At 52.4% G+C, this 22885-nt stretch overlaps 7 protein-coding genes across 7 annotated transcripts; 4 read left to right on the top strand and 3 right to left on the bottom strand.

The window, feature by feature from the left end:
• Positions 1-157: 157 nt before the first annotated feature.
• Positions 158-1887, top strand: E0L32_001605 (uncharacterized protein; the record flags this gene model as incomplete). The annotated part of the gene is made up of 5 exons (XM_031135703.1): positions 158-244; positions 322-396; positions 447-508; positions 659-1499; positions 1579-1887. 5 exons carry the CDS (start codon positions 158-160, stop codon positions 1885-1887), a joined length of 1374 nt encoding a protein of 457 aa, XP_030990856.1.
• A 970-nt stretch (positions 1888-2857) lies between these two features.
• Positions 2858-3412, bottom strand: E0L32_001604 (uncharacterized protein; the record flags this gene model as incomplete). Its single annotated transcript, XM_031135702.1, has 1 exon — positions 2858-3412. The coding sequence occupies one exon, from the start codon at positions 3410-3412 to the stop codon at positions 2858-2860; it is 555 nt and encodes a 184-aa protein (XP_030990855.1).
• A 776-nt stretch (positions 3413-4188) lies between these two features.
• E0L32_001603 (uncharacterized protein) lies at positions 4189-4632 on the top strand (the record flags this gene model as incomplete). Its single annotated transcript, XM_031135701.1, has 1 exon — positions 4189-4632. One exon carries the CDS (start codon positions 4189-4191, stop codon positions 4630-4632), a length of 444 nt encoding a protein of 147 aa, XP_030990854.1.
• A 1543-nt stretch (positions 4633-6175) lies between these two features.
• Positions 6176-12749, bottom strand: E0L32_001602 (uncharacterized protein; the record flags this gene model as incomplete). The annotated part of the gene is made up of 9 exons (XM_031135699.1): positions 6176-8314; positions 8383-9742; positions 10077-10214; positions 10284-11151; positions 11189-11361; positions 11412-11592; positions 11657-11827; positions 11877-12078; positions 12135-12749. The coding sequence occupies 9 exons, from the start codon at positions 12747-12749 to the stop codon at positions 6176-6178; spliced, it is 5847 nt and encodes a 1948-aa protein (XP_030990853.1).
• A 735-nt stretch (positions 12750-13484) lies between these two features.
• On the top strand, positions 13485-17387 carry E0L32_001601 (uncharacterized protein; the record flags this gene model as incomplete). The annotated part of the gene is made up of 6 exons (XM_031135698.1): positions 13485-15591; positions 15663-15905; positions 15965-16024; positions 16083-16130; positions 16192-16347; positions 16402-17387. 6 exons carry the CDS (start codon positions 13485-13487, stop codon positions 17385-17387), a joined length of 3600 nt encoding a protein of 1199 aa, XP_030990852.1.
• Positions 17388-17739: 352 nt separating this feature from the next.
• On the bottom strand, positions 17740-19519 carry E0L32_001600 (uncharacterized protein; the record flags this gene model as incomplete). Its single annotated transcript, XM_031135697.1, has 5 exons — positions 17740-17997; positions 18048-18136; positions 18246-18872; positions 18929-19239; positions 19305-19519. The coding sequence occupies 5 exons, from the start codon at positions 19517-19519 to the stop codon at positions 17740-17742; spliced, it is 1500 nt and encodes a 499-aa protein (XP_030990851.1).
• Positions 19520-20338: 819 nt separating this feature from the next.
• E0L32_001599 (uncharacterized protein) lies at positions 20339-22339 on the top strand (the record flags this gene model as incomplete). Its single annotated transcript, XM_031135696.1, has 1 exon — positions 20339-22339. One exon carries the CDS (start codon positions 20339-20341, stop codon positions 22337-22339), a length of 2001 nt encoding a protein of 666 aa, XP_030990850.1.
• Positions 22340-22885: the final 546 nt, after the last annotated feature.

The following is a 22885-nucleotide window of genomic DNA, read 5'->3' as shown; positions in this document are numbered from 1 at the left end:
AAGTAATCATTTGATCATTCTGGCAGGCAAGCAGACAAGGAGAGAAGGCTGAAATATAGACCTTGCATTGTTGGCCACCTGCCCAGTTATCTGCCCCCCAAAATTGTTCTCCGACTTGGGCTGGCTCTTCCCTCCTAATCGCTCATGGCTGTGGGAGATGGACGAGATCTTCTACCGCCGGCACCTCGACGAGTGCGATGTCATTTGCGAAGAAACAGGTTATCTGCAAGTCCTGCAATACTCGGTAAGGCATGAATGACAGCAACCTACGCACATCAAGCCAATCGCTAACGTGCCAATGAATTCATCAATTGATTCCAGGATGGCCAGTACAATACCTCCGACCAGCACAGTTTGAAACTGGGCGATGACTTTGACAATTTCATTGTTCGCAAAGTAAGCTCCAAAGACTGAAACGGTCTTTTTTATTGTACTGACCAGCACAGGGGACGTTCAAAGCCCCGGCATTGCCTAAAGGAACGACATTCGCCAGTGGGATCCGCCTCCTGTGAGTAGAGTCGTGATCAGGCATTCGTGTACCGATACACCTAGATACCAAGGTGTACTAGTCAGTCCTTTAGTCTAGTGATATTCCTCAAGTGATGCAAAATTCCCCCTGGTCGTTTCACCCATCTGATACCGCGTATTCGTGTCACAGTCTCCAGCTCAATGCTCGCGACCCAAAAACATTCGAACCGGGAGTGATCTCATTGCCGAAGGAAGCCTTTGATGGCCTGGTCCGCCAGTTCAAGCTCCCATTTCGCAACCTCGAGACATCAAGTGCCGTCGGCCCGTTGTTTTGGTGGACTGGCAAACGGGAATTGTCGAAAGATTGTCTGCGTAAGTCCAAATACCAGGGCTTCCTTCTTGCCAAACATATTCTCACAAAAGCAACAGAGCTCGTATTTCGCAAGTCGGATGTCGAGTGGCTGGGGCACTCAAGAGGATGGATGATGATGCTCTCCTATTCTTTTCCAACAAAAATGACAAATGGATACATCAAAGCTACAGAGTCCGCCAAGTTCAACGAGACCCTAGACTTGTTCCAGGACTTCAAGGAGCCTGGGAGCCATCCACTGCTCTTGCCAGTGCTGGCACTGAACAAAGAGCTGGCAACTAAGAACGACAAAATGCAACGGGACGTTCGAGCCAAGCTCCGCGCGCTCGAAGAAGCATTGTCTCAACGCTATCAGTTGGATCCAAGCAAGAGTCAACCCTCCGCCAATGACCACCTGCTCGATGCGATTAATCGTGGCCTAGCCGACTGTCAGTGCAAAGCCATGTGGAAGCGTCCGCAGGCCTGGAGAAACGTCATTGACCAGATGGCCGATGCCACAGAGTTCTTTTGGCAGACCTGCTCGGAAGATGAAAAGTCTCAAGAGCTGACAGAGATGCATCACGAGATAAGAGACCGTTTGCAGTATCTGACAATAAAGCTCAACGCCCTTGAAGCATACTCTCAAGTCACACTCGAGCGGCTAAATGTGCAAAGACAGGTTGTATGTACAGAAATTACACAATGTCTTGCATGGGGCTTGGCAACCAGCACATCTCAAGCTTGCTAATAGTGGTCTTCAGATGGATAGCCTCATAAACCAGCGAGAATCAAGACTGAACCTGAGGATCGCAGACCAGCAGAGCCGCCTGGCTTTGATAAGCAGGCAAGACAGCATGTCAATGAAGACCCTGACTATGCTAGGCGCTTTCTTCCTCCCTGGCACATTCCTATCGTCCTTGTTCAGCATGTCTTTCTTCAAGTTTGACAATGGTGAGGAAACGACAGAGTCCTCCTCTAGCGTGGCAGGACTTTGCGCTGATACACCCAAAACTGCGCAGATATCCACGGCTCGGTCTCTCCTCGCATCTGGATATACTTTGCGTCGATGATCCCCCTGACAATCCTGGTCCTGGGGACGTGGTGGGTAGTCGATCGTCGATCTGGCCGGGTGCAGCCGGAGGATGAACAAGCAGCGAATGAACGTATGGACAAAATCGAAGACGGTATTATGAGAAACATTCGTAGAAGAACAGGCGCAAGGCTTGCTACTGGGTTGGAAGACAGCGAGAATCAACGCTTGGCTTGAGATGCTGGAAGATGTCTACTGTAGGCACGCCGGGTTTCTGCACGAAAACTTTTGAACGTGGTAGCTAGGCCGAGCTTCAGGTTGCTGCGGATGAACTGGCAAAGACATGATCCACCTAAAGTACAATATCTGGCAGGAAGCACGTTTATTGTTTATGTGCCAGTCGACACGCATATGGCTACTGCTATCTTGCACAACTGGCAGTGACTGAGAGCATGTGCTGGGGCATGGGCATGCTCCCTTGGCTGCGTGGCTGTGGTAGAACGCCTCGTTTCCAGGCAGAGGCTCCATTATGCGTAACGATTAAATCTTATCCCAATACTGTACTACGAAACCGCCATTCGTTACTGTTGGTGACTCGGCCCATGCTCACTCCGTCCACGACAAGATCCTCCACCTCCAGCCACTTAACATCTCCAGGTCTCGCTCTTGAATATCTCCCTCGCCACTCTCAACCTTGGCCGTGAGGCGCTTCAGCCTTTTAGACAGAGTCTTAGCCACGCGCAAAGAGACCTCGTTCGAAAACACATAAAGGACAGCGAACACGAAGAAGGCCACCGATGCGAGCCCGCTCTTCCCATGCACCGAATTGAGAATCCGTGATATCAAAGTCTTGCTCTTCTGGAAAGCATACTCCGTTCCACTGACACCCTCAAGCCCCTTCTCCTCGCGGGGCCGCCGAAAAAGCCTCTTGACCAATGGGATGAACGATGCACTGTAACTCACTGTCAGCGAGATCATGACAAACCCAGCCATTCAAGACAGGGGGGAAGTCACAGAATGCCACCAAGCATCCACTTCCTCCACCGGTGCGCCTCGGCCTCCCTCGCCAGACCTACGACCCTCTCCCGCACAGCCCGCAGGCTTGCCCCCGCCATTCCCGCTTGCCGCCGTATGCGGTCCTCGAGCGCCGGGTCGCTCCCGCCAACGCTGGCCGTGCTCGCGCCGTACCGCCGCCGCTGCAGCGTTATGTACTCGCGTACCGCGAACTCGGCTGTCGACCGCGCGGCCTTGAGGTCTCGGTCCCGCGGCACCATCTGGGTCGGCGATTGGGTCAGCACAGGCCCCGTGACGTGGATCTCCTCGAGCCTATGCTGCTGATGCTGCTGGAGCGAGCCAGGAGGAGGAGGCGAGCTGGCATAGGCGCTGCCGCCAGCGCCGGACATCATGGGCGGCTGGGGCGGCTGGGGTGGCTGCTGCGAGTGTGAGAGGACGGGTCCGCTGGGCTGGATTGGCTGCTGTTGGTGATGGGATGGCATCATGGGCGGCGGGAAGCTGGACGGGGACGGCTGGCAGGCCTGGATCCTGGCTGGCGAGGGGCGGTCCATCATGGCTGGGGAGGCAGACTGCTGTGCTCAGAGATTGAGCGATTGCCTTGGAAGGATAGTTAACAAAAGGATTTCGATACCAGCAGTTGTGGTTGGGTGTCGTCCGTGGCCGGCGATGCGGATCGAGCCGGCGTCAGTCCGGCGAGCTAGGTAGAATTGTGGGTGCTCGAGAAGGTGGTGTGGTCTGGTGGCTTGGAGGTGTGTGTTGGCAAATCCCGGTGGCTGGGAGGTGCTCCAGTGACGATGCTTGACTGGTCGACGAATGAGCGCCCACCAGCCAGCCGGGGAGTCTTCACTACGCAGACATCGACACGACATCGAATCGACCAGTAAGACCAAGGGGGGTCTCCCACACTGTCTAAATCCAAATGCTATTTATTGTCTGTCGCTGAGCTGAACCGATAAGTGTCCCGGGCGAGGAAAATAAACAGAAAGGCCCCCTAGCTCACGGTTCGCTCGGTGCCGCCAAGTGCGCACACAACATAGTCAAGACGCTACTGTTGATCAGTCAATCACCACCACCCTCAATGGCGCCCTTAACGTCGGCCCCGATCCTCCTCTCCAGTAGGGGTGTCGTCTCTGGTCCTCTCGTCTCCGGTCTCCTCCTCGACGTACGCACCGGCACACAGGTTGGCATAAATGTTGGGTAAATCGGCATTGCCATGTTTCCTCCACTCCCACACGGGCCCCGTTGTCTTCCAACCCAGGTGTTGGTGCAATGCCTGGCGGTAGCACCTCTCAAACATGTCTTTCTGACCCTTCTCCAGCTCGTCAAAATGGTTCCAGAAATCCGGGAAGTAAAACGTCGCCTCGTTTCTTCTCTCCGTCAATGCCTGGATCTCAGCTTTGGAGAACCTGCCTTTCCCCAGCAACTTTTCGGATACCAGCTCGTCCGTGAACATCTTCCAGAGCCTGTCCACTCTTCGCACCCACGCGTGGCACACCGGGCACGGGAGCGTCTCATCTTCGAATACATCAGCCTCGATGTGCTCCGTGTTGACCTGGTATATGTACGTGTTGCATTGCCTTTTTCCTTCATCGGCCTGTCTGCACTACCCCAGAACTTTTCGATGTTGGGGTTCAAGATCATTGGAGGACACGGCATGGTTGCATTTTGCCCAACGCACTTTGCCGTAGTAGTGACACATCTTGTTGGACTGGCTGGATACTCAACCGAATACGAGGAGGATACGGCTTGTCCTGGGCTGCGGGCTGGCTAGTGGCGATCGAGTAGCAGGGAAGGTGGAGCCGTGCAGCAAGTGTGAGAAGAATAACTGTAGTAGCCCTACAGGTGGTGTATGAGATTAGCGCGTGGAGCCAGAGCGGCACGTTGGAAACTCCCTTGACTTGCCTTGCCCAATGGATGAGACGAGAACGAGCGATAGTTGATGGCATGTGGCTTCTGACAAAAGGTGGATCGTATGTTTACCACGAGCGGTGAAACGACGATATCTGAGCGATGGTTGACATGAACGAAAGGATGATGATGTTTGCAGCCAGAAATGGACACTGGCTGGGTCTGAACGGGATGCAAAGAAAAGCTTCACAAGGATGACGTGGTCCTGGATGATAGGATCGAGCCTGAGCACGGGTTCAAGGAAGCGGGTGCACTGCAGCTCTACCTGCCTTCCGTACGGGCTTGTACGCTAAGGAAAGTACGTCTATTACACTGCAAGTCTGCTGGATGAACATCCATGGCAAGGAAGCTCCGAGGCTGCATTACCTATGTACGCTGCTTATGGCTGAAGTTAGCATCTCCCCACACTGGAAGCAGGTGCTCACCAATGCATACATTCCAGAAAAGCGCCGCACGTCGCAATGAGAGTCATCGGATCTCAAGCATCCCGCATGTGAGACTGTGGCGCTGTCATTATTCACACTCGTTGATCAACAGGTAACTACCTAGTAATAGCTTGCCGATCGGGTGCTGCGTGAACATGTAAGATGTTCTCAACTCCGTCAAAATCTGAAGAACCCCTTTGTAGCCAAGGTATATGGGGTGGATGATCCATCCTCCCCTGTCGGTGCAACGAAGGCCCCGGAGAGAACCTTTACGACATGAAGCAGTTCATAGTGCACTGCATGGCAAACATCTTCCAGGCGAGCCACGGCTGCCACCTCGAGAGTGATATACAGCCCGCCAATTCCTTTCCACCCGCTGCACAATCTCTTGTTGCCACTAAAATTCTGGATGAATCTCTTATTACCACTGAAATTCTGGATGCAGCGTCTTCTTCATGCGGAGCGGTACATCCTACTACCTATACGCTTACATTCATCCCTAGTCATCCATCTACAGCGCCTATGACGTGTACACAGTCCGCAGTTACTGGGTTAGCGGCCCAGAAGACACAGAGCCCTGTAGCCCTCCGCAGCCTCCGGTGCCCTCCCAGTGCTCAAACAGTGCTACTTGGGAAGATTGCACTAGCTGTCTGCTCTCTTATTGTCCTGTAATCCTCTCTTCTGTGACCTCCAGGGCTGGCAATTAAGGTTTCTCTTACATATCTAGTGCCGAAATCGGAGATACTGCAGTCTGACACCTATGGTACGAAGTACCGGTACTTGAGGCTATTCACACTATTGTATATAGAAGGGGTGGCTCCCACCTACTCAGACAGGCAGTAGTACTAAGGAATCAAGCGGTATTGCAGTACATTTCCACATCTAGCTTGCTTGCACATGTAAACCTCGAAACATTCAGCGTTTAATATTAAGTAAACTAATATATGCTCTTCCCCTTGTAATGTATCTGGACTGCTGTTTTCAGGCTCGAGTATCAGAAGTAAAGTCAATAAACAAGACCTGCCCGCTTCGACAACCGATACAAATCGTCTGGCGTGAAATAGCTGAACAAAGAGGCCTGCAGTATGGTGGCAGCAAAATGATATTCTCACCATCCCTTGTAATCCAATTTCTATCTATGCTCAAGCCGTATTCGGGAAGCTTTGTAACAGCTTGATTGGTAGTTGGTTCCTCTGTAATGCGGGACTCGATAACCTCATTACAGGAATCGACCATGGCGTCTGGCGCTGTCGGTGAATCGCTCGGTCTCCAGTCTAATTTGAAACGTCCGATCTCAGTGATTGCATGATAACCGATGTCGTCGAAGGAGAGAGCAGACAAGGAAGTGCCCACTTCAACCACCTGTAGGCAAGCCTCTTCTTCAACGTCCCAAAGTCTCAGAGTGCGATCGCTGGACGCAGAAATAATACGGCCATCATCGGGCGAGAAAGCCACTGCCCACACCGACCCATCGTGGCCTCTGTACCGATGCAAACATCCTCCGTCAACAGCAGATATCGAGATCGTACGATCCTCAGAGGCCGCAGCAAGCATGGAGCAGCTGTTTGAGAAGCACGTCGAGTAGACGGCGTCGGTATGGGGATCAAAGACGTACCAGGGGTCACCCTTGGCTTGGTCCCAGATCCTCACGGGCCCGTCTCTCGAGCAGGTAGCCAGCCAACGGTCGTCGCGCGAGAAGGACACAGACCAGACAGAACCGCCATAGACGACATCCCATACCGCGACCTCTCCATCATCAGCTGACGTGGCAAGCTGCTGGCCATTATGGGAAAATGACGCAAAGTTGAGGCTGTCCATTTGGCGGTGAGCTTTCAATGTGTAGATGCATGCGCCTGTTGCGATCTTCCAGATTTTAACCATTCCAGTGTCGGAGGATGTCATAATCTGCTGATCTGAACACCCGGGCCCTCGCATGAATGACATGGCCCAGATAGGTCCGCCTCTTTGGTCCAGTACGTGGAGACAGGTTCCTGTGACAATGTTCCATATCCTGGCCTCACCTTTGTCAGAGCCCGAGGCGACGAGCTCATTGTGCCGACGAGGGAAGGCTACGGAATAGACGCTGGTGATGTGACCCTTGCACTTTTGAATGTACTGACCCGTGGCAAAGTTCCAGATGCTGACAGTCGAACTGTCGGTGACCGTGGCTATCAGCCTGTCGTCGTGAGAGAATGCAGTCGCATTCGTCGATGTGCCGCCCTTGGCAAAAGTACGAACTGTGGTGCCTTTGGCAGTGTCATAGACCCTCACATCTTCCCCTGCCGCAGCGACGTATCGGCCAGAATGTGAGTATGCGACGGTATAAATCGTCGACTCATTCTTGATGTTGTGCAGACACTCGCCGGTTTTGATGTCCCAGATTCTGAGGCACTCGTCAGGCGATCCCGTGGCAAGTTGCCTGTTTTCATGCATTGCGATGGAAAAGACGGAGAACTTATGACCCTTGAATGTTTGCACACATTTCCCGGTCGCTGCATCCCAGATCTTGGCCGTGTTGTCACTTGCACAAGTGGCGATCTGCTCACCGTTGTGGGAGAAGATAACCGTCCAAACATTTCTCGAATGGCCTGTGAGATTGAAAGCCTTTGAGTATGCACCAGCACCCCGGCCATCGAGCGTTTTGATGCACTTGCCAGTAGCAACTTTCCAAATTCGAACTGACTCATCATCAGAAGCTGATGCAATTCTGTTGCCGTCGGCCGAGAAGTTGATGGACCAGATCAAATCAGTATGGCCTTTCAGTGTCTGTAGGCACTGCCGAGTTGCAGTATCCCAGATCTTGACAGTCTTGTCATCGGAAGCTGAGGCCACAATATGGCTGTCTATGGGTGAGAACGCTACACTCCAGACTGAACCAACGTGACTTCTTTGTCCTGCAGCAGGTTTGTTTTCCGTGACAATGTTTCCGGCGTTGATGGTGACCTTGACTTGCAACTCCGTTTTGTAGAGTTGCTTGATCAAACTTGAGTCTGGCCAAAAGACTAGAGCTGATGCGTATACTTGAAGCGGTGCTTTCTCGATTACCATTGCATTGGAAGTCAAAAAATGACAGGCATCACAAACTAGTGCCTTCAGAAATGAGGATGAACCAGGTTGTTCCTAATCAATGTCAGCACTGGTGAAATAGGATGCATCAAACGGGACGATTCCCGAAAAAAGGGACTTACCACAAAGTCCTTCAACTTCGCCATTGCTCTCACCCCATCCGGTACACGCCTGAGAAGGCTTAGAGCCTCAAGCCAGTTGAGGTATTTCTCCTTCAAGAACTTCTCGAGGAGCCCTCCTTCTGACAATACCATCCCGTCATCTGAAAAGCTCGGCGTAGGACCATGGGACCACTCCAGTAAGTGATGAACCCAGAAGATGATTGCGTAGCGCATCTCTGCCAAGGGATCCGATTTGGGTTGGAGCACCTGGTCAATAATGGTGCCCGGATGCTGTAAGCTATACATATCACGCCGTAATGATTTCATCATGGTGTCTAAGGACCGTAGCAAGGCTGTCTTTTTTGTAGCTTCCAGAAGGTCGCTATCCGATGTCTTCAATTTGAGGAGGAGAAACGTCTTGGCCGCCGAGTGGGTGAGATAGAGTGTATCTCGGTCAATAACCAAAAATGCTGCGCAGAGTTGCAAAATACTGTCCAGAAAACTATGACCACCTGAGGTAACGGAAGTCCCCAGTAGGCACCAGAGTTCCTGCGTGTTGATAGGCCTGTGAGCGATGGCCATAGTGGCCAAGAGGCGTTTGCACACGTCCCTCCGGTCCGACTCTTCGATACGCCGCAAGAATTCTGAGTATAGAGAGCTTGGGCGAGAGTCCGAAACTAGAACAACGGTTGCTTTTTCGCCTAGTTTGTTGACACGACCCTCAATCTCGGCTGACTGCCCACTGGAGACCACCCATTTGACGTGAGGGCATTTTGAAGCAGTGCGGTCTATCAAGTCCAGCAGATTGTGCGAACCAATGACACACTCATCAAGTGCATCGATGGAAAAGAAAACGCCTTGAGCTTTCAGCGTGGGACTGTTTAAAATGTCGAAGAATGCACTCGCAAGTGGAAGCCATGCATCGCCGCTTGCGTTTATCTCTCGTGGCATTCGTCTGCGTCGCTTGCGTATGTTGTCCAGGAGAGACGGTTGTTGCTGGTAGAGAAGGTAGATCAAGCCGCGCAACACCGCTTCGCCGCTTCTGGTGTCACAGTCAGTCCCTTGACAGAAGTAAAAGGACTTGAAACTGCGACTTTCGGGCGCATTTTGCAGCTCGTCGACGACGCGACACATTGTCGTGGTCTTGCTGGGGCCAGGCTCGCCCCGAACCCATAGGAGGCGTTTACTCCTGTCGCAGCGCCACATTTGAAAATCTGCGATGTCCAAGACTTCCCCGTGAGCATTTTCCAACAAATTGCTACTGAGTTCGAGGAGTCGAGACTTTTCGTAGCGGGGATCTATAACCCCCAACCTGGCTGGGTGGAAGACATCCTCTCCGTAAATATCATCTTCAATAATGTATTCACCAGGTCGGACACGCCTGGACCCTGACATAATACCAGTCATCGAAAGGCAACTGCCTATTCACAGCTTGACCAGGCCGAAGTTGATGTGTGGTGTCGAAACCCGGGACCTTCACTCTCCAATACTGGATATTTTGATTTGGGAGCCAGGCAGCCACCAGCACCGTGGTTCGATTATGATTACATTGGTCCGTGAGACGGGAAAGTACACTGCGTTAGGGATAAAGAGATGCAGGAAGAGTCGCTTTGCGCTTGTGGATTAAACATGGGTCGAATGCACCATCACATTCAGCCAGCCACACCAGTGTGGGGGCGAAAACCTGGCCGTCCATTCAATGTTTCTCTAAGTACCTACGATGTTTCCGTTCGATTACAGGGGCCGAGGGTTGCTTGCTCAAATTTCGAGCATGGCCTCCCAGGAGTGACATGCTATCACCGGATTGAGTATCAAGCTCAGCGTGGCGATGTCTAGCCATTATTGACGCAGTTCTGCAACATCACCACATTATTATGTCCGATCAGCTATGGAAGCCACTTCAGTCAGTTTCATCGTCTGACATCCGAGCACCGTCTTCGAGATCAGTCGTTCTCCAGCGCAGCATACTCGACTCCTGGTTGATCCGAGGCAGCTCCTCCATGGAGAGAAAGCAACAGTCATCATCCGTAAAGGCATCCTGCACCGCTTCTGTCGACGAAGAGCTTGTGACAAGGACCTTCAGAGATGGCAATAGGTGTTGATCCCTCGCAAGATCCAAGATATATCTGAGTACAATCAACAAGTCTTCCTCGTACTCGTCGTTCTCGTATTGCTCTATGCCATCGATCAGGCATATGAGCGTCACATCCCGAGCTAATCTTCTTACTAGCCACCCGAATAATGCACAGACCTCGTTGAGATCATTATCACGGATGCGGTCCAGGTTAACGTCATCCCGCAGAAACGTCATGTCGAACGACTGATATCGCAACAGCTGCGCAATCAGACTCCGGATCAAGGAATTCGCGCCAGCAAAGCCATCATCATCTTCTGCATGTCGGTCGCAGAAGAAGACAAGCCCAATGTGCCTTGCTCGTCTCCTGAGGGCGCGTGTCAGGGTGGCGCAAACCAGTGACAGGGCCAGAGCGTATCCAGAGTCGAGCCTGTGCTCTCCGTGAACCAATAACTCTCGAGATTTTGGGGAAACAATCCAGTCTCGGAACTGAGATGTTCCGGCTACTTGTTCAGCTCGGTATCGATATCTGACTGGGACAAGATCTCTGCTTTCCAAGATGTCATCGATATCAGACTCATCTATATCTGCAATGTTGAGCAGCATCCGAAGATCATCGCTGCTCATAGACGGGCTTGCATTTGCGAGGTTATTTGGCTGCATATACTGCGGCGGCCAGAAAGGGTGTGGTTGCGGCTGTTCAGCGAAAACGGGGGCTTGGGTGACTGGCATATGTATGAGCCAGGGACACACTGGCTGTGGCTGAGGAAGGCCTTGTATCGATGCTATCGGTCGCGACTGAGGAAGTAGCAGAGGCAATGGCGAGGACCAAGGCAATGATGGGAAGTTCGGCTGTGGACTTGGCGTCAACTGGCGGATCAATCGACTTTGTTCTTCGCTTTGATGTTTGAGCTGCTCTATTTGCACTATTGTCTGTTAGCAGGACAAAGGTTCAATAGATGCAGGAGTGTCGAACCTACTTTGTTGCTTCTCAAGGATGTCGAGATATAGTTGGCGGTTTCTTTCGCCATCATCTAGTAGACCTTGCATTCGGTTTAGAAGGTGAGCACCGCCATCCTTTATGATAGCTACGTCGTCCAAGATGGTTGCTACCCCTTCACTGGTCTGCTTCTGTAATAGCTCGATCCGGCTCGTCCCTAAGACGAAGTTGTCAGTGATAACCAAGTAATTTGGACATTCAGCCCGAGATTCAGATCTCACGTTGCAAGATTGCAGTCATTGCTTCTCGAGTAGCCGCGATATGGGAGTTGAGACCATGATGTACCAAGTCCTTACTACAGGTGTCCACATTCTCAATGCTGTTCAGGATAGACTCTTGGTAGTTCTCGCCACTGATGACCGCTGAGAAGCCTCGTTTGACTAGTGAAGTGTCTGAATGTCAGCCTTGCATTAGCAACCTCAAGCGAAGGGACGATTTTACCTGAGTTCTGAATAAAGAAGCCAATAGTGTCCTCGATTGCCTTTAATGTCGCAACTACCAGATTTACGGAGGCCTTCTTGATATTCTCATCCTCGGGGAAAGTTGCAAGAAACAGCTCAATGTCACTGAAAGTCCGGTCCAGGCTGTCGCTGTCGAAACTGCCGGTGAGTTTCTTTCGCACCTCAGATGCGACTTTCACTGCCTATATGGGGTCAGCATCTCTAAGCATCTGCATCTAATGGTTATGGACCAACTGACATCAACAACAACATCTACTGCCGCCCGAATCGGACTTGTATAGGTCTCTTCCGGGATGAATTTCGCTAGTCGCCCTACAGGAGCAGCATGGTCGGCAATCTTGCGAGTGACCTTTTTCATGCGACCTCGAAAGTCCTTCTTTGTGCCATCGTACGCCTCGCGGGCCAGCTGTAGTCGCGAGTAGATCACTTCCCAGTTTTCCGCCGTTCTGATGTCGTAAGGGGTCTCTGAACGTTTCTTGGGTGCCTGGTGCCGTGATATGAGACCTTCCAATGAGTCGGTGTATATCTGCGCCCAGAACTTCATTGCTGCCGTCGCAGGTGGTAGGGATCTCTGCGTCGGATACTGTTCAGCCTCAGCATCATGGCTGAGGGCGGACTCGCGACGCCGGAGCGCTTGTGAAGTGGGACTGATGTCTTCCACATTTGCCATTGCAGTTGAAGTTGATACTGTGGATACATAGTGACCGACGGCTGGGTCATATCGCGCTCTGGGGTTTCTAAACGCTTCATGGTGGTCGGCCATATGGTTGTCGATGAAGTCCACGGAGGGGCGTTGCATACGAAGGTTGGGGATGCCTCCCGGAGGGACTGTGCTTTCCATCCTTCCCTCCATGCATAGATAGTGGCCCTGAGAGGGTGGTTTTCAGTATGTGTGGTTGGCTCGGGATGGGGTAGTGTCCATGATGAGAGTGCCATATCGTCATGAATCAGGAGTTGTCGAAGATAAAATCCCGTGGGTCCATGCAGTCACTGGCACATGACCCCGGAGTACTTGTGGTAACTTTAAGGTACTTACGAGACAACTAATAGCATTGCACACACGAGGAGATAACACAGGTCTCTCTGCAGGTGACCGGACTTTCACGTCGCGGACCCATGCTAATATCTGCGCTACGACTGGGGTCTTCATGCAGTCATCAACTAGCCGGTCCAACCACTGCGCAACACGACAATTACCTGGCGCTGAGACCTGCTGGGCCAAAGGAATAAAAGCTCAGCCTCGGTCTTGGATTGCGCTGCTGACTGAGCTTGAAACTTCAGCTGCAGGGGACCCCGCAGGGGACAGGCTCACAATCTTGGCCCCCAAACGCCCCCTTCAAGCCATTTCACTTGGACAAAGCTCAACAGGCGATGGCAGTAACCCGGGTCAACTAGGGTAGCGCCAGGTCCTGGAAGAAGCACCGCCGCCTTGTTCCCAAGACCGGCCTTTGCAAGCAATTCGCTCTTGAAAGGAATAAAGCCCTTCAGATCCCTTTCACGATTCGCCTGACCTCCGCCAGACGCTGTTGAGGGCACGAGGCAAACTTTTACAACATCAGGGGTCTGAGAGCGATAGGCCGCTGCCACAATGTTGACAGACGTGCAGGCGAGCAATGGCCCTCCTGGCCAAGGCCTTCAGTCATCGGACAACCGCAGCAGCGAAAGCGTGCAAGCGGTCAATCATGGCTCTTCGCGGGGCTCAATCTCACCGTCCAGGGGGGGTACAAAGCATTCGCAGCTGGAGTCTGACGTTCGTGAACTGAAAGAGGCGCTCTCCGCAATGATGGCGAAACAAGCAGAACGCGATGCTGAGCATGGAGAGCCATTCGGTATGTCTGACGAGCACAGGTTTGCGCTACAACATCGTCGCTACCACGCCGACTCGTCAGGGTCTGAGGATGATGACTACACGCAATTCGACCAACAGCGGAGGAGGATGGAGCGAGTGTTTGTCAGAGAGCTCAAAATGCTCAACAGAGAGAGAGAAATGATCAAGGATATTCGGTCATTGAAAAGGGATCGCGACGGCCTGCTTGAGAAAGAGAAAGAATGGGAAAGGGAGCGCCTTGAACTCCAGCGAGCGCAGAAAAGACTGGAGCAGAGCAAGACAGAAGTGCAAGAAGATGAAAACGACGGGACCAATAGTGGCGATCGTGATGCACCGGACGGCGAAATGTCAATTGTGATCGAAGGGAGTGGAGATCCCATTGCGACGAGCCCTCAGTTATCGGCGATACCCAAGCTTCATTACGTGGAGTGGTCTCTTTTCAAAGCGCTCCGATCGGATGCGGAGGAAAACTCGTATGCCATCGACGTGCTCAAGGGCGAACCGGTCGTCACTTTTGACTGGACGAGTTATTGGGGCGGACGACGTGCGAAACGGGGAGGAGGGAAAAGTGACGAGGCGGCCAAAGGGAAAGCTGCTGCCAATTTGAAGAAGAAACAGCTAGGTCAGGCAGCCCTCCCCGAACGCATCCGCATCCATTCCAAAGAGATTCTCAAGGTCTTCGAGAAGGTCTCTGGCGACACTTTTTCGTCTCGTGACGATCCAGTCATCATGATTCGACCCTTTAAATTCCTTGTCTATTACGACGATCCGATTCGACAAGAACTGCAAAGACTGAGGGCCAAATTCGGCGTCCAGACAGTCGCCATTGATGAAAAAGCCACTGCGTCCGCTCCGCCAGAGGAGAGTCAGGAAGAGGCTGCCAAAGGAATGGCAGCAGAGAGCACTACCAAGGAAGAGCCAGGCGTTGTACCTGCTCCTACTGCGGAAGCAGATCAGGAAGCCGAGGCCAATAACAGACTCTCGGCCATCGCACTTCCTCCATTGGAATGCCTAGTGGAGTTCATCGACACGGAGATCCAGCAGAAGCTGAAATATCTTGCAAGCGATAGCTGCGAGCGGATCTTGTTCACTGATGTGTGGTATCTCTTCAAGCCTGGAGACGAGGTGGTTGATCAGACCCGCAAGCAGGCCTACAGAGTAATCGAGGTTGCGAGCGTCGCTCACAAGGCGATCCCGCCTTGGCGCAATTGGAACGACAAATCGTCGGCGAAGGCCGACGAGACGCCCGTGAAACTCCATTGCGTCTATGTGGACTTCGACGGAAAGAACATCGGACCAGTCAGCCGGACATTTCAGATCCCCAGATTTGACGGAGAGAAGGCGGTGACATCCCTTGAGGTCTATCCTTTACGCTTCGTCAAGTCCAATCTCGAAAAGAAGAAGACATTTCGCCAAGAGCTTATTGACCGCGGGAAAATGTTCCTTGATGTTGCAGGAGTCAAGCATATGCATTACAACGGTCTTACGTTGGATGCGAGGGATGAAATCGATAGTCAGGTGGTCGTTGACTTTGAAGAAGCGTTCGCGTCAAGGGGCAAGGGTGATCAGAAACCGAGCCTGGAAGAGCTCATCGGAGAGTCCCAGCTCGACAAGGAAGACGATCAGATGTGTGTCGCCGAGTGCTGCAGGGACGAGAATGTGCACAAGGACAGCGAGACAGAAACGAAGCGCAGCCGGGACTACATGACCACCCTGATTCCAGAGGACCGGAATAGGGAGCCTTCCGTGACCATTTACCCTCGCGCTCTCAAGGACGCCCGGTCTCCTGAGAACCCACTGACGGAGGATGAGTTACTAATCATGTCATTCCGTGTGTTTGGATTTGTACTGCGCAGCCGGAAGTGGGGTGAGTAACAATATTTTGACTTTTGATGCGCTGCACTTACAAGATGCTGACGAGGGACTTGTGTGGTCTAGCCTCGTTGGACCTTACGTATCTAAGCCCAATCACGTCTCTTAGCAGGGCTGAGAGCCACGAGGAAGCTGCAGATGCGGAAAATAAGACAGAAAAGCAAGTCGACAAATCAGAAACAGCATTCGAGCAGCTCGTCTTGCCCCCGGGACACAAGGAAATGGTCCTGTCTCTGATTGCGCAACATTTTCGAGACAAGGAATCCGTGACTGCCGACACAGAGCAGGTAGACATTGTTCGTGGCAAAGGTATGCATCGTACCTGCACCTGGAATCCGCCTTTAGGTTGCGGTGCTAATCAACACTAGGCAAGGGCTTGATTATCCTGCTCCATGGTGCGCCTGGCGTCGGCAAGACGACAACAGCAGGTTTGTATCTCTTACTGGCTTGTCTCTTATCACGTGGACTGACTTGGAATTACAACAGAGGGTGTGGCTGAGCTGTTCAAGAAGCCCCTATTCCAGATCACTTGCGGTAGGCTAGCCGTGACTTTTCTTGGCCATCGTGGAAGTTCCCTAGACTGACCCGTGCTCAGGTGATCTGGGGTCTACAGCAAGCGAAGTTGAGCTTGCCCTCGAGACCAACTTCGCGTTGGCAAACAGATGGGGGTGTATTCTGCTTCTAGACGAGGCCGATGTGTTTCTGACAGCGCGATCACCACAAGACTTCGTGCGCAATGGACTGGTTGCAGGTACGTGACCAATTTCTATATGTATACCTGTTATCAACATCTGACACAATGCAGTCTTCCTTCGAGTGCTGGAGTACTATGCCGGTATTCTCTTCCTGACCACAAATCGTATCGGCGACTTTGACGAGGCATTTGCTTCCCGAGTGCACATCAGTCTGCACTACCCTCAGCTAGACCTCAATTCAACACGTGAGATTTTCAGACTCAACCTGAAGTTGATCCGCAACCGGTTCGAGAAGAAAGGCCGTGACATCAAGATCGACGAGGATGAAATTCTCAGATTTGCCGAGGACTACTGGACCGATAATGAGAGGATGCGATGGAACGGGCGGCAGATTCGAAACGGGTGCCAGACTGCCCTGGCACTTGCTGAGTTCGACGCTCAGGGCGGTAGCCACGAGCGGATTAAGGACGCCCATGCGGAAGTCAAGCTGCAAACGGAGCACCTTCGGACAGTGTCCCGGGCCTATTTAGAGTTTATTTCCTACCTCACCAAGCTCTATGGCAAGGACGCAGACCGGAGAGCCAAGGCAATTGGTATTCGTGCCAGAGAGGCTGATAGCAAGAAGGAGGATGTTGTGGATCCTAAAGAGGCGACTCCTTTGAAGCGAGCTCATACCCATGCCCCCGTCAGCTCACCTGTGGGCATGGCAGTTTCCGCGCCACCAGATCCAAGTGCATCCACCAAGCCAGCATATGCTCCTCCCGCTCCGGCACCGAGTGTCGCACCAACGCACTACCCGTACCCGGTCTACTACCCGCAGCAGTACGCTCAGATGCCCCAGCCAGCCCAGCCAGACGCGGCTGCATACGCGGCACAGGCTCAAGACAGGCAAGTCAACATGTCACCACCAAACCCAGCTCAGTGGCAATCTCTTAACGCTGGCCCATGGCCGGTGGCACAACATCCGCCTGGGCAGATGCAGTTTGCTGGGTATCCACCAGGGATGCAGCCTCCTGGATTCGCTCAGCCTCCTCCTGGCGCAGATCAGCAGCAGCAGATGGGAGGAGCTCAAATGCCGCCCACGACCAGGAGCTAAAAACAGCAAGGTATACCTAGAATAATGGAACCATAATTTCATGAATATCTCCGTACCAACAGTCCTCGGTCCCTCCCTAAGCCTTCTATATTCTGAGCGCAAAGTCTAGACTATGCCATGGTTGATCAGCTAATTTTCGCATCAAGTTATAGTCGGATTAGTTGAGAGCCTGGCAACAGAAGTAATCCTCCTCGTCTATTACGGTTACTCCTAGTGTCCTCTGATCTACTATCCTGAACCTTGCTTGGCCATGTCAACATTCCACACCAATGGACAATCTGAGTGAATCCTCCAGCTTGACTCAAAGTTGCATTTTTGTGTGCAGGGGGGAACCAAATCCACACCCAGACGCCTAGGAGGTCTGCTCAAGCTTTTGCTTGAGAGTTGCAGCAGGATCCTGAGTCTCCCTGTCACCCCAGCTGGCATCCCAGCCGTTCTGGACCAGGTACTCCTTCCAGATGCGATCTTCGTCCTCGAGATGTTTCTCGCCATTCTGGACGACGAACCAGGCATTGAGAGCCCCAAGAACGGCGAATGCTGAGCCGACGAGGAATGCCACCTGGTTACCCTTCTCAGGATCGACGTAGGCGCCCATGATAGCCGTGAAGACCTGGTCCGACTTAGCGATGATGTTCCAATTGGGGAAACTATTTGCCTTACCTCGGTACCAATGGCAGCGCCTGCTTTGGAGAAAGCTGAGATGAATCCCATCGTGTGACCACGTACAGATGTAGGAAAAGGCTCAGTCGCTGTGATGATTACAGTACTACGAGGATTGTGTTAGTGTGATTGAGTCGTGACTGATAAAACTGCCCACTTGCCTTCCAGGACCAACTTCTCCCAAAGTCAGGAAAATACCGTAGAGGACGACGAATAGAGGGAAAATACTCTGGATCTGGCTGCTGGCGCCGCCTAGGATGAAGCCGAGGACAGCCTGGAGGGTGTAGCCAAGGGCCATTGTCTTTCTCCTGCCAATCCTATCCGACAGGTATCCTCCGATGAACGGGCCGGGCAGGTAGAAAGAGTTGATTAGGCAGCCCCAGCCCAGGTTCTGCACGAGCGAGTTGGACGGATTACCACGAGCAATGATTGTCGAGCTGAAAATGCCAAACGGAATGGAAATCCAATTGTACAGGAACCAACTGATGATGGCACCGAGCAAACGGCGCCAGTACTTCTTGACAATAAGCACGTAGGGGGTCTTTTGCTTTCGCAGCGCGGACTTGCGGTATGCCGTGGACACCCTCATCCTCAGGCGGAACCAGAAGATGGACATGGGGGGGATAGCACCCAGAGCGAGAGAAAGGCGCCAGACGAGCTGGTAGTGTTCGGTCTTCTGGTGCACGCACAAGAGCAGAAGCATAGGCACGAGGGCGCCGAAGCAATAGCCTAGTCCGGCGGAGAGATCTCCAATGAGGGCGAACAAAAAGCCTCTGCGCTTGCGAAACGAGCCCGACTCATCGGAAGCCTCTAATGCACCGGCTCCTGCATCTATGTCAGTACAAGGCCCTATGCGCAGGACGTAATGGAGATCTGCGTACCAGAGACAGGATATTCTCCGCCAGCTCCGACTCCGGCCACACCACGTGCGACGACGAGCATCCACATGACACCAAGCTGTGTTGTGCCGTTTGCTGCCGCGCTCATCGCAATGCCGAGGAGAAGCACGAGTGTTGTGACGACAGCGCCCGTCTTTCTGCCAAGTTGATCGACGACCACGCCGAAGCCGATCATGCCCACGATCATACCGATAAGAAAGGCGTTGGAGAGTCGAGATCGCATCGAGGTGGTCAAGGCTTCCGGGTAGAGGGTCTTAAGTAGTAGTGTAAGACTACCAATCACAGCCGCATTACTGAGGAAGTTGTTAGGATTAAACAAAGGGTTCATCATACTGAAAGGGACACAATGTTGACATACTACCCATCGGAACCTAGGGCAAGGCCGGAGAATATCATCATGAGGTAGGTGGACATTTTGCTGTACAGGGCAGGCTTTTCGCCCGGCTCAATGTCCGTTATCACCCCCGCTTGGACTTCCTGGTTCTGGGCGACATCTCTGTCCTCAACCTTTTCTTTCTGGACCTCGCGGGGCTGGTCCACGGCCGGCGTGGCGGTAATCTCGAGATTCGACATTGTTTCAGTAGGTCATGCCAGAAGACTGCTCTGCCTGCTCGGGCTTGATGAAGGCTGAAGCGTGAAGCGTGAAGCGCGAATTAATGTTACGGTTCAAGAACTCTGTATTTGCACCACCGGGAGCGATCTACATTTGTATTTCTCCTTTCTATCATCCCACTCGCACACTCATCTTCACGTCGGAAAGGGAAAGGCACGGAAAAGTCAAGCGCGCCGAGGGGAGAGGACCACGCTTCTCTTCCTTGTCCACTTCTTGGTTAGTGTCTCGTGTCCAAGGTCGCCATCCCCGTACGTGCCGCCGGTCACTCGTCGGCCTCCTGGCCGATAGGACCGTTGGCTTAGCCGATGGCATCTCCATTCACGCTATCCCCGCCTCTCGCACCTTGGTGGGCCGCGAACAAGACGCTCTGTGGGGGGCCAGCACCTTGGCCAACGGTGATCGTCACCAGAGGATGGTGCAGCATGTCCGGAGACGGTTAGCGGGTTCAAAGTGAAAAGGGACCGCGCCAGCTATTTGTGACCGCCGGGGATTTGATGCAGTGGAGCTCGGTTTATTCGATTGCGAAGATTACCCGACCAGAAGAAGCAGCTCGATGACACTTTCCCGATCGACTGACCCGTCGTATAGTTATTCTCCTAGCTTTATAATCCCCCGATGTTAGCGTAGAGGTCGGGTCCATCCCCGACACCGGCAGTCAACAAAGCACACTTCTTAAAGAGGAACGAGACTGCTGGGCTAACGTCATCGGTAGTATCTCGACCGATTTTCAAGCTTGCTTCCAGAGAAACGAGCGACTGGCTCCAGACAGTCTGATCAATATGCAACTCTCGCCAATTCAAACGCTCTATCACGAGCCTATCACCTTGAGTGATGGAACCGTCCTCTCGGCCATGATCTGGCTGCCCAAGGACGCCAAGGTCAACCCCGTTCCGGCCATCCTGGAATATCTCCCCTACCGCAAACGAGACATGACGGCTGTCCGTGATGCCACCAACCACCCATACGTAGCAGGCCATGGTTATGCGTGCGTCCGCGTGGATATGCGTGGGACGGGCGACTCCGAAGGCATCATCCTGGGGGAGTACCTCAAACAGGAGCAGGACGACGCGCTGGAGGTCTTGAAGTGGATCGCTGCGCAAGAGTGGTGCACGGGATCGGTCGGAATGATCGGTATCTCCTGGGGCGGCTTCAACGGTCTGCAGGTCGCGGCTCGCCGGCCGCCAGAGCTGAAGGCCGTCATCTCGATGTGCTCGACGGACGACCGCTACGCCGATGACATCCACTTCATGGGAGGCTGCATATTGACCGAGAACTTCACATGGGCCGCCTCCATGCTGGCCATCAACTCTTGCCCACCAGATCCAGCGGTTGTTGGTGACCAATGGCGAGACCTCTGGCTCAGGCGCCTGGAGTCGGGCGGATTCTTCGCGAAGGAGTGGCACGAGCATCAGCGACGAGATGAGTTCTGGAAGCATGCGTCCATCAGTGAGGACTACAGCTCGGTTCAGTGTCCCGTCTACCTGGTCGGCGGCTGGATGGACCCGTACACCAACACCATCTTCAGGATGCTCGACAACATGCAGTGCCCTAAGAAAGGCCTCGTCGGTCCATGGGGCCACAAGTACCCCAATTTTGCAAAGCCCGGACCACAGATTGGATTTCTGCAAGAGACTATCCGCTGGTGGGACAAGTGGCTCAAGGGCAAGGATACGGGTATCATGGAAGAGCCCATGCTCCGAGCCTATCTTCAAGACACAGACGGACCGGCTGCTTTCGTGAAGGAGCGCCCTGGCAATTGGGTGGCGGAGGCTGCCTGGTCCGACGCAAACCGCCCATCGCGCCGGATGGGTCTTGCACCAGGCCGATTGACGGAGGGACCATCCAAAGGCGCTGAAAAACTTGATATCTGCTCTCCGCAGACCCTCGGTTTCGCCGGAGGTAGATGGTTGGTCTTCGGTGTGGAGGGAGAGGGCCCGGTGGATCAGCGCCAGGAGGTCGGAGGCAGTCTCATCTTTGATACAGCGCCATTGGCCGAGTCTCTGGATCTTCTCGGTGCTCCAGTACTCAACCTCCGCATTGTGAGTGATAAACCCGATGCCTTGGTAGCAGCCACCATCTCAGAGGTGCTGCCTAGCGGCGCTGTCACCAGAGTGTCTTACGGTTTGCTTAATCTGACGCACCGTGATGGCCACGAAGACCTCAAACCTCTTGAGCCTGGACATTTCTACGACATCAGTCTCAAACTGAATCATCTCGGACAGCGGGTTGGTGCAGGGAGCCGCCTCCGCCTTGCAATCTCATCGACCTACTTCCCAATTGCCTGGCCCTCGCCTGAAGCCACGACTCTCACAATCGACTGTGCTCGCAGCAGCATCGACATGCCAGTGCGACATGACAGCCCACTTGACTCTCAGCTTAAGCACTTCCGACCAGCTGTCAACGGCATCCTGGACCAGACCGAGTTGCGTCCTGCGAGACATAGCAACCTCGTCAAGCAGGACTGGGACTCGGGTGAGACGACGCTCCACCTGGACTGGGACGATGGCATGTGGAAGGTCACCGAAACCGGCTGGATATACGGCTGGACGACCGAGACGATTATTGGGATACGCCCGGATGATCCTCTGTCAGCCCGCGTGGAACAGTCTTTCGACCGGGACTTTAAGCGCGACAGTATCACAATGAAGATCAAGGGCTGGACTAAGATGACGATGACAGCGACTGATATAGTCATCACTGCTCGAGTTGATGCCTGGGAAGGAGGAGAGTCTGTTATCGTGCGTGACTATTCCTTTACCATACCTCGTGATCATGTCTAGCTAGGGTCGATAGTATTAGTCTAAACCTGTAACAGTTCAGCTTGACTACCGCCGAGTTGCTGGTATATGATATCAAAAAGAGATTAAGAGAGAAGAAGAAAAGTCTATTGAACAGGCCCTAGAGAACACCACTTTTCTAGGTGTCCGTCTTATCTTATTAGAGGCCTAGATGTCAGCCTAACTAAAGCTGCTAAGCCTAGAACTAACTAAAGGTCTAGACTTTCTTAAGGCTCTTAAAGATATAATAGATATAATATATTTAGCTAGCTATTTAGTTTTTTCTTAGTCTATCTATTAGATATAAGCTAAGTTATATTATTAATATAATATAATTAAAAGAGATATAATAAATATAATATCTATCTATCTATTTATTTTTAATATATCTATTAAATATAAGCTAAGTTATACTATTAATATAATATAATTAAAAGAGATATAATCTATCTATTTTATTTATTTTTAATATATCTATTAAATATAAGTTAAGTTATATTATTAATATAATATCTATTTATTTTATTTATTTTTTAATATATCTATTAA

The sequence above is a fragment of the Thyridium curvatum genome (genome assembly GCF_004353045.1).
Source record: "Thyridium curvatum strain D216 chromosome Unknown NODE_6_length_784332_cov_80.453264, whole genome shotgun sequence".
Taxonomy (NCBI): Eukaryota; Fungi; Ascomycota; class Sordariomycetes; order Thyridiales; family Thyridiaceae; genus Thyridium; species Thyridium curvatum.
The sequence above is the reverse complement of the archived record's forward strand: the minus strand, read 5'-3'. Positions and strand labels throughout refer to the sequence as shown.